The following is a 12,467-nucleotide window of genomic DNA, read 5'->3' as shown; positions in this document are numbered from 1 at the left end:
AGGAACAGAAAGGGTGAAAAAAGCCATCAGAATCCAGGAGGGAAACGTGGCTCCTTCAAATAAATAATGCCTCTAGAGAGGTCTGGAATCTGCCAAGGATCTTTGGATAACTTCAGGACAATCTTACATGTACATCACCACATAATCCTGGGAGACAAAGAAGAGAATGTCAAATGAATTATTAAAGCTATTTTGGACAGCCTCTGAAGCAAGTGGCATCCTCGTTAGAAGGTCTTGGGAGGATTAAAGGCATTCTCTCTAGCTGGTAGACATGTATTTGTTACTGAGTCTGAGGCAGAAAAACAGCTGTACCCTGTTCACCTCGGTACAATTAAGGAAGGTGACATGGCTGACGTGGCATGCCACAACTACCCTGACCTCAGTGACTTCTGTAAGAGACATTTTACCCAGACACAAGTGCTGTAAAACAGGGAAAGAAGGAAATAAGGGTGAGAACAAGTTTGAAATTATGTTTCAGACAGAGATGGCATGTTGAAACCAAGATGGTGTAATCCATGGCCATTTGCAATCTCTCAGATGCTGTTTCTCATGATAAGAATCTTTTCTCATGTTGCCCTTCAGTAGCTATTAGGAAAATCAGAACCTGTCTTCTGGGATGAACCGACATTATGTGAAGAAAGCAGAGAAGCTCGGGATTTCTTATAAAGACATGCAGATGTCTGTGGACTTGAGGGCCACTGAAAAACACAGAAGTAATTTGTAGATGAGATGTGGAAGATGGTGAGGCACTAGAACAGGTTGTTCAGAGATGCAGTGGGTGTCCCATCCTTGGAGACACTCAAAGTCAGGCTGGACGGGGCTCTGAGTACCTGATGGAGCTGTAGGTGTCCCTGTTCATTGCAGGGTGTTGGACTGGATGACCTTTAAAGAACTCTTCCAACTCAAACAATTCTGTGATTCTATGATCATAGAAGTCATCGTTATGCATAGCTTAAGTGAGAGCAGGATCTAGAAACCACTGGTAATGATGAAACATCTACAGTAAATAATTCTAGCCCTGGTGAGTCATAAAAGGGAAGGCTACAAAATTCCACCATGTCTCAGCACCTTGTCTTGGTGCTGAGTCCAAGCACTAACCAGACCCAAGCCAATAGTCAACACAGGTGACCTCAGGTGATCAGAGAGGATGCTGACACACAGTGCCAGCCAGAGAAACACGTTTCCTTATTGTCCAGACAGCAGCAGTTTCCCTATCTCACTCACGTCCTCAACTTCCTCCAACAAGGTGAGATTTCTCTTTAAGAGTTATGTACTGGCATCCTGGCCAGGCTTACTGGTGCTCGACTGGGAGCAGCACAGCACCAGCCAGAATCCCACAGCAAGGAGGGGAGTCTGGGCAAAGTATTCCTCTGCAACAAAGCAAAAATGCTGCAGGGTATGTTTGAGAAAAAAAAAAAATCCGCAGACTGAACATGTGCCTGGAACACTTTCTGCAAGACAAAAGGGACATTTAAAGATAATGCAAAAAAGAAGAATAGGTTTTTAGATCTAGAGACTTCATTCTGGCAGATCTGTGTTGGAGGAGACACAATAATTTTTTCGTCCCAGCTGCTGGCAGGAAGGAGCAGAACAATAACAGTGAGAAGCTTAAAAAGAAGCTCATGACCAAGCTGAAACTAAGTAGGAGATGGGAGATAGCAGCTGTCCGGTGCTGCAAAGTCATTTTATCACCAGGAGCATAATGATGGGAGGGCTCTCCTGGGCTGCCCACCTCCACCCAGGGCAGATGCTGTGCCCAGCCCAGTGCTAGCCACAGGCAGCTCAGTTTGCAAACAAAGGGAACACGTGACTGGTGCAAGATTATGGCATAAGTGCTAGCAGCCGTGTCATATCTGTGCTTGGTGGAGCTGCGGATGCTGCTGACGAGCTGTGGGCTATCATCTGGACACATCCACACTGATAGAAGGTTGTTGGCAAATGGGAGGTCATGCAGAGACAAAAATGACAGGAAAGGAAGGAAGACACGAGCTACATTCAGAAGTGCGGCAAAGGGAAGCAGGAGGATAAGTCTCCCAGGCAGCCCTTGGAAGGGTTGCCAAAATGCAGAGCGCACAGCCAAGCCCTGCCAGATGTTGCTGCTGCCCAGGAGCGGGGCTGCAGGTCTGTGGTGGCACTGGGAGCAGATGGCAGCAGCTGGGAGGAGCCCAAGGAAGGGTGGGAGGGAAGGTGGCTGCCAAAACGCCTTGCCTCAGCTCTGCTCATAGGAAGAGACTTCACTTGGCTTTTGAGTCTACCGAAGAGAACTCTAAGCATTGACTTGCTTGCGTGTGATCTACAAGCACGTATGAAGTGGAGCATCTTCTGACATTGTCAAGTTCAATGGGGAGAAATGGAAGCTAGGGGTGCCCTAGTGGAATTCAAATGCAGGTTTATGAAATTGGGTCAGAGAGGACCTACGTCTGGGCTGGCCCACCAGGGATGGAGCACACTGGTCTTCACCAGCTACTACTGCTGGATATGCTCCCAGAGAGCTACCGCTCAGCCCCAGCCAGACACACAATGCACAGGGTGGAATGTTATGACCCGTGTCATAAGAAGGTCAGATGAGCTACTCCTCCTGGCTTCACAACACATCAATTCGCCAATCTTCCTCAAAACAAAGGGAAATAGGGACTGAGAGGGCTTTCTTTATTAAGTCCAGCAGCTGAACTCATGAGACGCCACCTCAGCTCACTCACTAAAGAGCCGTGCTGATGCGTACAGAGGAGGCAGGAGACCTTGAGAAAAAAAAAAGGCTTGTCTTGTTGGAAAAGCCCATAGCTATGAACCAAGTGAGAGGTTTTTGCATCCAGCTCTGTCACAGCCTCTCAATGATGCACTGCTCTCGCCTCATGCATCAGCAGCTGCCCAGAGGCATCCGGCACTTTGCCCTCTGCCCACAGCTGGGCTGCTGCTCAGTGGCACCAGGATCCTGCAGCAGCACTCGCCCTCCAAGCATTGGATGCCTGAGCACCGCCTGTTCATCCACCCAAAGCCAGCAAGCAGCTCAGAAAACTCAGATTATCCTTTCCCATTTCATTCCCCACCCATGGTGGGGCTGCCTCCCTGGAAGGGGAGCTGTAAGATGGGCTCATTAACATCTGTGAAGTACAGATACTGCTGCACTAAGTGCATTGCAAAAGCTCATGGGATGGTTGTTAATTACATATTCAGTGCGGGGTTGTAATGGCATGCATTAAGAGTGGCATGGGGTCCCCACTTTAAATAATGGGGATGAAACAAATTAAACATTTGCCCCTGTTCTGTGGGCTGAAGAATGCAGCTCAGGAATACTGTAACCACTGTACTGTCATCTTGAGTACCTCCGTACCACACAGGAGCAGAATGATACAGCCTTCACATAGCAACTCCTAATTTCCTAAAAGCCTTTATGTAACATTCTCCAAATTGCATGGCTTCTTGGTACAGTGATCCCACTAAATTTTCACCAGAGGAGATAGAGATACCAGCACTTGCATCACCCAACCTCTGCATACACTGCAATGGAGAAGACCCTTTGCAGAGCAGGACCACTCCCAGACTCCTCAACAAAGCCTCACTTAATTGGGTGATGAGAACAGATGTCTCCAGTGAAAGCAACCGGTGGCCAAGTGGGAGATTAAGCTCAGAAACCTCATAGGAGCAGATAGCGGCATGGCAAAATGCTGGGGAGGAAGCAGTGGGCAGCTAGGTAAAATACCAGGGATGACAAATGCCTGTGATGACTGTGGAGCTGGCGCGTCAGTGCCAAGATATTGGAGGAGTCTTCATCAGTAGGATCGTAATTCCTCCTGAAAAGGACCTGGCTCAGCCCCTGCAATACAGCATTTTACTGCAGTCTGCACAGTAAAAGGTGTCCAAAAAAGGAGGACACTGATATGTGTGTTAATCAAGTGAAGAACCATCTACAAAGAAAAGGCATGGATCTGTCTTCCAGTTGAAGAGCTATAAATAGCCTTGCATACTTGCTTATCAGATTGGTTCGGCTGCAGGGATAATCTCCTGGAGAAAGCAATGGAAGCCCTGTTATGTTGGATATTTATAACTAGATGAAAGCCTAGAAAATGCACAGTCGTGTCAATCTTGCGCTCGTGCCGCAAGATAGGGTGTGTGGGATCCAATTAGTCTCTTCAGTTTAATATAAGGTCAAGAATGGCTCCGTCTTCCCAGCTCCACAAGAATGCAGCAGGGTCTCTTGGAGCACTCTGAGCGGCAGTAGAAGCATGGTGAGATATCCCCATGGGGTCATGGTGGTCCCACAGCTCTCCAGCAGGATGACATGATCCTCCCCTGAACAAACAGGGCACGTCCCGTGCCACTGAGAGGTCCGGAATGCAATGGAAAAGATTGCCACAATGGACTGACCCAATGCAACCAGCACGTTCTGATCCCCAAGCAATGTGCCCTGGCACCTGGGTCCCCTTATTGCCTGCTTAAGGCAGCACAGCCCTCACCCCAGCCCCACAGGTTCACTGAACTGCCATTGCCAGATAATCTGCAGAGCACCGGGGTGATGGGGTTAATGCCAGTGGATCCCCCAGAGCCGTGCCCCGCCATGGCCTCGGCTCTCACTGGGTTTTATGTAGGTCAGGGCGGGTGCTGAAGGCAGCAGGACACCCAGCAGCTGCCATGGGAGGGAAGCTGGGCTGGGGGCAATGAGCGGAATGGGAGCTCCAGCACACCGCTATCCTGTGTGCACCCAAAGAAGTGCAAGGTTCTGTGGGTGTGAGGTGACTTTTGTTCTGCACTGTGAGCATTCACAGTTCCTATGCAGTGGGAATGCTGAATCTGTGGAGTGGGTTAGGGCAGGGGACTCCAAAGGTGCCTGGGTGCTTTGCCCCCACAACAGCCTCTACTCTGAGCAGTGTCCCCTGGCCTTAGAACCACAGAGCCATAGAATTTCTCTAGTTGGAAGGGACCTATGGGGATCACTGAGTCCAATCCTGGGCTCCAAAACCACCTAAAATCCAAAGCCTATGTCAGAGAGCATTATCCAAATGCTCCTTGATCTCCAGCAGCTCGGAGCCCTGCCCACAGTCCTGAGCAGCCTGTTCCATGCCCACTGCTCTGTGGGGCAGAGCCCTTTCCTAACACTCAGCCAAACCCTCCCTTGATGCATCTCCATGCCGTTCCCTCGGGTCCTGTCCCTGTCACCAGAGAGCAGAGATCTGTGCCTTGCTTGGGTCTGTTCATCCCATAACATCCTGGCAGGAAGACAGTGAACATCCCAAGGACTGCAGAATGCCCTCCGTCTCCTACTGCAGAGCTTCCCGGTTCTCCTCTCTCACCTTGCTCCTCCTTCACTTCCTCTGAGTCATCTGACACATTCATGAGTTCAAGATCCCCTCTCTCAGCCCCAGTACCACCACTCTGTTGTACCCAGCAGCACAGCCATGCGCAGCTCCCTTCACACAAGCCCTTCATGCTTCCTGCATGCACCTCGCTGGTACCTGAGGGCTCTTGACAAGTCCACTGCTGTCATCCAGCACCAGAAACCTCTCCACACTGCTCTTCCCAGTTGTCTGGCTTGTGCTTTTGGGAAGAAAACTGACTGCATGACACCCTCAGGCAGGAGGGTGACTCTTATTGCCAGAGCATCCAATGGATTTGGGAGCCCAGCCAGACCTGGGACCAACTTGCCTTGCTTTGTTGGGTACACCATTATCCCAGGAACTAACCTGGGAAGAAGGGGAGGATGTATTGCTAGACCTTCAGGCCCTCAAATTACCCTGGGCCCCCTCTGTGTTGTAAGAGGGGAACCTGGTATGCTTCCAGCTCCAAGACTGTCTGAACACTCTCAACTCTGTCCCAAAGTCAAGGATGCTTACAGAAGCAGGAGATTTCAGGAGGACCCTTAGCACTACCTCTTTCTCCACTCCAAGAGGTTCCTTTGAGCTTACTAGCTCCCCAGCAAGCTCCCCCTAAGTACAAGAGCACCGAAGGCAGCAGGTAGAGGAAAATCGGTGTTATGTGCGCAGCCAGAGCCAAGGCTGAAGAAGCAACTGAAGCCGGCCAGAGAAGCTAGCTTGGGGTGGGGGCTGCTTTGGGGCAGTCAGCAGGCAGCACGGAGGCAGCATGGGGACCACAACTGGGAGTGAAGTTGTGCCAGCGCAGGGAAAAGCCAGTTTTGCTGTGGTGGGATGGCAGATGCCTCTGGTGGGGCTTTGTGGGATGGACCCAAGCGAGAGGTGACCTGAAGGGCCCTGCTGGAGTCCTCAGGGTTACCATCACCCTGCTCCTGTGTCCTCCACCCCACGCATTCCCTGTGCCACTAAATCTCTTCTCTGCTCCCCAGGGAAGCCTCACATCTCCAAGAGCACAGTGTAGAGCTGAGCACAACCCAACACCCCTGCCCTCTGCCTCGGGGTAGTCACCACAGGACCTTCTGCCCACAGCCTCACCATGGACAGCCCCTCTGTGTGCTTATATCCATGCTGCATCCTCGGAGCAGCTTTTTGGCCTCCCTGTCATGCTGTTAGAGCTGCCTACTGGTCCCTCCACCTCCTGGTTTCCCCTCAGATCTCCCTACCCTTTCTCACCTCTCCCCACCCCACCATGCCTTTGCTGCTCCTTTGCTTTGAGCCTCCCAGCCCTACCAAGCTGCATATGAGAGCCCATCTGACCAAGTCCCTGAGGCACAGAGGCCAAAGAGCCCTGGGTGCAGGGTCCCCGGGGTGGGTGCAGACACGGATGCCGCCAGAACCTACCATTCTCGGGGTGCTCCATCTCCCCAATGCTGCCATCGGGTGTGGTACGCTCATAGTGGTCCTCAGGCAGGGCCAGTGGCCCAATGCGGGGCCCCGATGATGATTTGCTGCTGGGAGTCTCCGACTCCTCCAGCCCACTGTCATAGTAGCTGTGCTGGGAGGGGTCCTGCAGGTCCTGGGCCTGGCTGGCTGCAGAAAACGTCACTCGGCGATGAGGTAACTGCGGGAGGAGAGAAAAGAAGAGGTTTTCATTTGCTGGGTGGTTGACACAAAGCGGGGGCATAAGAATTGACCCTACAGAGGGTCAGAAGGAAATGGAGGCAGAGGGTCAGCAGAGAATACTGCTCAAGGTACCCTGTGTTCCCCATGCCCTCTGTCTCCTGCCTCCTTTGTGACCAAGGAGGACACACAGTTTTCTCTGTCCCCTGCCTCCTTTGTGACCAAGGAGGACACAGTTTATATATCACAGAATCATTAAGGTTGAAAAAGAGCACTAAGATCATCTAGTACAACCATCAATCCATCACCACCATACCACTAAACCATGTCCCTCAGTGCCACAGTTCTCAGCCTACAGGCTCTGAAAGGTCCCCATCAGCACCGTGCCCTGAGTTATGGGCTGGTCTCCACCCCAGCCTTCATACGGTCTCACTGCCCTCCACTTTGCATGCACCCTTGGTGCTCTTGGAGACCCATTTCCATTGAGAGCCTCTCTAATGGGATCAAGGCTCAGCACAAAGCCTCGGGTGACATCATCCCCACCTTACAGCCTCCGACTCATCATCTCTCATTGTAAGAGATGCTCCATCACAGTTCAGGATCGCTCCTTCTGTGTGCTCGTTAAACACTGCCAAGCCCTACTTCACGCTTGCTCTCCCTCATGTTATGGAGGAGCTGCTGCAAAGAGCCATTAAGCTGAATCATCAGCCTCCTCCAAATCCTTCCAGAAAATCCCTCTTTGTCATGATTACCAAGGAGTGGAAAGGGTAAGGCAAGTTCACAGAGCAAAACCAGGATGATGAGAACACAAACACCAAGAGAGAATGACACACAAAATCAACATCGCAAGGAGCTGCTCAATGGGACTGGGAAACGATGGGAAGGCAAAGGGGACAACATACCGAAAGACAGCACCATTCAGGCTAAATTCCACTTTCACTGCAGTATTTACCGAGATGGAGTGGCAATCAGGCATCCCACACAGCCAGCACCAAGGAGGACAGGGAAGGAATCAAGCCTAACCAGGGGAAGGAACACACAGGGAGCATTTAAATGAGCTCGCTGCTTTTAGGTTGGTTGGACCTGATTAAATTCACCCCAGGTGCTTAGAGACCTGATTTAAGGAACTTCAGAGCTGTTAGGGCTTTTCTTTTTTTTTTTTTTTCCCTGCATTTTTTTTTTCTTAAGAATTTGTACAGGATGAGGGAAGCTCCAGAAAAGTGGAAGAGAGCTAAAATAGCGCCTGTCTTTAAAGATGAGAAAAAAGAAGATCTGGAGAATTATAAAACAGTTAGCTTAATTTCAGTTCCTGGAAAAATACCGAAACAGATAAAAGAACTCTTTGTAAGTACCTACAAGATAACAAGGAAATGAGTAACAGCCACGGTAGGCTTGTCACAAACAAACGTGTCAAGGCACTGAACTTCTTCCTTTGAAAAGACATCAGGCCTTGTGGATGGAGGAGGAGCAGTAAATGTTACAGCTTGGGTTTTGGAACTTTTCTGACACTATTTTAGATGATATTCTCATAAGGAATGCAGGGATGTGCTGTAGGTGCAGCGTAGTACTTCTCTGCTTTGGTGATATGGTGCATCTCGCTGCGGGGTGGATGCAAAGCCTTTAGAAAGTCATATTCAGAAAGTAATTACTGGAGACAAGTCTTACAGGCGGGACGATGTATCAAATGAAATTCTCCGGGTTGTGTCCCACGTCCATTGCTAGCCTGTATTTTCATTAACGGCTCGGATGACAGATGTGGAATATATCTGTCACATTTGCACACTTGGGAAAAATAATCACCACGAAAGCAGCAGGCTGGCTGAGGGATTGGGGGCTGCAGCAGATCATGGGTTGGCTATCTATCAGCAGTGTCAAAGTCTCACAAAAACACATCTATATTTGGATGTGTAAGCAGGATATTCGTCTTGAAGTCACACTGTGCTTGGTGCCAGTAGGGCTTCAGAAGGATCATAGAAGCACTATGTCCAGTCTAGAACATCGCATTCATAGAATCATAGAATCACCAAGGTTGGAAAAGACCTACAAGATCATCCAGTCCAACTGTCTACCTATCACCAATAGTTCTCACTAAAGGCCCTGTGCCCCAGTGATGCAGAGGAATAGGAAAATATCCTGATAAGCAGGGAAAGACTGAGGATAGAGGTCCGGGGAGGAGAAGGCTGAAGGTGTAAAGCTTGTAGATCAGAGAATCATTACAGTTGGAAAAGACCTCTAAGGTCATTAAGTCCAACCAACAATCCATCCCCACCGTGCCCACTAGCCATGTCCCTCAGTGAAACACGTACACATTTCCTGAACACCTCCAGGGAAGGTGACTACACCACCTCCATGGGCAGTCTGTGCCAATGCATTACTACTCTGAGAATAAATTGCTCCTAATATCCAACTTGAAGATCCCTAGGCACAACTTAAATACATCACCTCTCATCCTATCGCTGTCACCTGGTAGAAGAGGCAAATTCCCACCTTGCCACAACCTCCTTTCAGGGAGCAGCAGGGAGTGATAATACCTCCTCTGAGCCTCCTCTTCTCCAGACTGAACCATCCCTTTCTGCAAATGCTTTCTTGAAAGAGAGAGCAGTGGGCTGCTTCTTCTTGCCATTAGCAGGATGGAATTGCCTCCACTCGCAATGAGGAAGATAGAGGTTCCCAGAGCAGAAGAAATAGGTAGGTTAGGCAAAGCGCAAGAGATCCCTCAAGAAGAACGTGCAATGCAGGAGCAGCAACTCTAAGCAACACAGAGCTGAGCTCCAGCTCTGAACCCAGCCTGTTGCAGCTACCCTACCCCCCCAGACATCTGCTCCCCAGCAGCACCTTTGCCTACAGAACACCTCCGTCAGGTGCCACACCCTGCCTGATAGAGGGGCAAACCCAGCACTCCCAGCCCTGCTCCCTCCTGCACTCAGCACTATGGGCTCAGGGACCCTCAGTCCTGCACAGGCTCCACCACACTGGGATGAGATAATAGCAGCTTGTGTCTGGCTGAGGCTCCCCACCCGCACAGCCCTTTCTGGACTCAGCATGGCAAGACACTGGCTCCATTTGTCTGGCCCTGGCTTGCAGAAATTGGGTTTTGTCTGACCTCTCTGTGCGAGGTCAATGCGCCTTTCAGCAGCAGCGCTCCCCGTACAAGAAGATGCTTGTGCAGTGCGAACGAGGCACCCCTCAACCTTCTCCTGCTGTTATACAAGCTGGCTTCTTCAAGCTCCAGCCACAAGCTGGGTTTTGAGCTAGCCACTCAATTTCATGGCCCTGCTCTTTGCTCATCCCATTTTTTCCTTTCTATCCCTGTAAGGACGGATGCATCTCAGTGCTCTGCTCTTGCTCCCACCTCCCAGCTCCTCCATCCCAGGATTGCACACACCCCTGGGTCAGAGTAGTGTGAGTGCCCAGCTGAGCTCCTCCTGCACTGCAATGCACTGCAGGATACACATGGGCATCCCCTACTTCTCACCACGCAGCTTTGCGTTAAGATGCGCTTTGTTTCCACGGGCCTGCTTTACCAAGCAATCTGGATTGCTCTGCATGACTGCTCTGTCCTCATCGTGATCTCCCACTCCACCAAGCTCCGTGTCAGACGCACATTTTATCAGCGGTGATTTTATATTTACTTCCAGCTCACTGATTGCAGCACTGAATGGCAGCGGGCGTGGACGTGCTGCCAAAAGCTCCTCCAGAAGACCCCCTTCCACCAGAACTTTCCAGCCTTTCTTCTCTACGCTGCTATTAAACGAGATCGTCACCTAGCCAACAGTGCCCCGCGTACAATGAAGAGTGTTAATTGGAAATAATAATGATAACAACAGAAGGCATTATCAACTTGGCATCTTCACCAAGGCTCCATCAGCTGCGCATTGTCAAATAGACGGTGGGTCCTGGCGGTGGCCAGGACAGACTCGTGGTGGTGACACTGTCTGGCGACCTCCTGTCACCACATTGGCTGCCATCACTTGTGGTCCCCTCAGTGGGCTCCCAGCCCACAGCATGCCCCTCACTGCTGCACTGGCTCAGGGCATCATTACAAATAGTGTTAATCCAAATTGCGCTATTCCAAATAGCGTTGTTGCAAGGAGGCTGTATTTCAAACACCTTTGTCACCTACCAGCTCATTGGCAGGTGCCACATCCTGCCTTGCTCTCAACGCAGATTGCCAGTGCTACTTACTGAGTACTTTTGCATTTTTCTACATAATTAACAATTTGCAAATGACGATTGCTGGCACCGCCTCCCCCTAGCGCTTTTTTTTAAGTGTTCCTCATTGTGTCCTACTTGTCAAAATTTATATTCCCCCCATGCTTTTTTTTTTGGCTTTTCTTGTCAATTTTCAACACTCCAAAACTAATCATTTCTACTAATTATTATACTTTCCCTCTCCCCCCATTTATCGCTTTCCTGTTTCTCACTGCTCTCTCCACTCTGCATGCTGCAAACATGAGCACTTACTGTTCATCCCCCCAGGGGTTCCCCCATCCTGCTGCTCCCCACCACTGCCCTCCCCCCCCCCCCCCCCCTCGGGACCCCCATGGCTGCTGAAAAGTCCCAGGGCACTCTCTGCTCCTTCCCAACTCTTCCCTTGGGTGCAAGCATCCACAGCTCACAGCAGGGCATACATCAGGCTCATTCTGCTTCCCAATGCTCTCAGCAAAACCAGGAGTGGGGCTACAAGGGAGCAGAGCTTGGGGGTGCTGCACTGGCTCCCCCTCAAAATGCACCCATCGCACTGTCATGCTGCACGCAGGGACCACAGGGACAGAAATTCAGAAATTACGCTTTGCACAAAAGGAACCTTAGAATCCGCCCCAGGCACCCTTTTCCTGTGGGATTAATGCCAGAGCAGTGGAAACGTCAGAATTGTTAACCCCTTCACTGCCTGCCACACGCCTGCAGCCTCTGAGCCCGCTGCCAATGGAGCTCGCTTCCCCGGCCACCGCCACAATGCAGCAACTCACAGGGCTGCGGGGAGACAGCCATGTCAGACCACGGTGCCCAGAATATCAAAATAAGTGACAAGGGAGCCATTGTGGCACAGGACTTGGCCAACTTCAGATGAATTCACGATGCTCCTGGAGCTGTGCGGCATCCCCGCTTACTGTTACAATGAAGACGGTGCCCAAAACTATGGAGCTCCAACTTTTTTGTGTACAGAGGCTTTGCTGCATGTGGAAATTATTTAATCTGTTAGGGTCACGTTTGGAAGCTCCATGCAATGTGACGCAGGCTCTGGAGTAGGATGCTGAGGGGAATATTACACCCTTGGAAAACTAAATGGAGCCTCTAGGAAAGCAAGATGAGAACTGCCAAGTGCAGAGCAAGGCTTTAGCCTGAGAGAACAGGGCCCAAGCTCAGCTCGTGGCCATTGCAGCCAGCTGCCTTACAGCAGCAGCGTGTGATTCTGCTGGGGTGTGGGCGGGGCATGGAGCGGGCAGCACTTCTGCTGTTCTCACCTACCAGTCTGATCTCTCATTTATTTTGCTGGGATCACCTCCTCTGGTTAGCAATGGGCTGCCAGTTCTGCTCCAC

The 12,467-nt window shown here is 50.7% G+C and overlaps 1 protein-coding gene across 3 annotated transcripts in view; it reads right to left on the bottom strand.

Annotated features, from left to right (window-relative positions):
- The window catches only part of PCDH1 (protocadherin 1), a 50,529-nt gene that overhangs the window by 19,541 nt on the left and 18,521 nt on the right, over positions 1 to 12,467 (bottom strand). For all 3 annotated transcript variants that reach the window (XM_046900340.1, NM_001045827.2, XM_015293600.4), the window contains one exon: positions 6,708 to 6,927. In XM_046900340.1, coding sequence (XP_046756296.1) covers positions 6,708 to 6,927 — 220 coding nt within the window. The remainder of the gene's footprint in view (positions 1 to 6,707; positions 6,928 to 12,467) is intronic.

The sequence above is a fragment of the Gallus gallus genome, chromosome 13 (genome assembly GCF_016699485.2).
Source record: "Gallus gallus isolate bGalGal1 chromosome 13, bGalGal1.mat.broiler.GRCg7b, whole genome shotgun sequence".
In the NCBI taxonomy this organism is placed as follows: domain Eukaryota; kingdom Metazoa; phylum Chordata; class Aves; order Galliformes; family Phasianidae; genus Gallus; species Gallus gallus.
The sequence above is the reverse complement of the archived record's forward strand: the minus strand, read 5'-3'. Positions and strand labels throughout refer to the sequence as shown.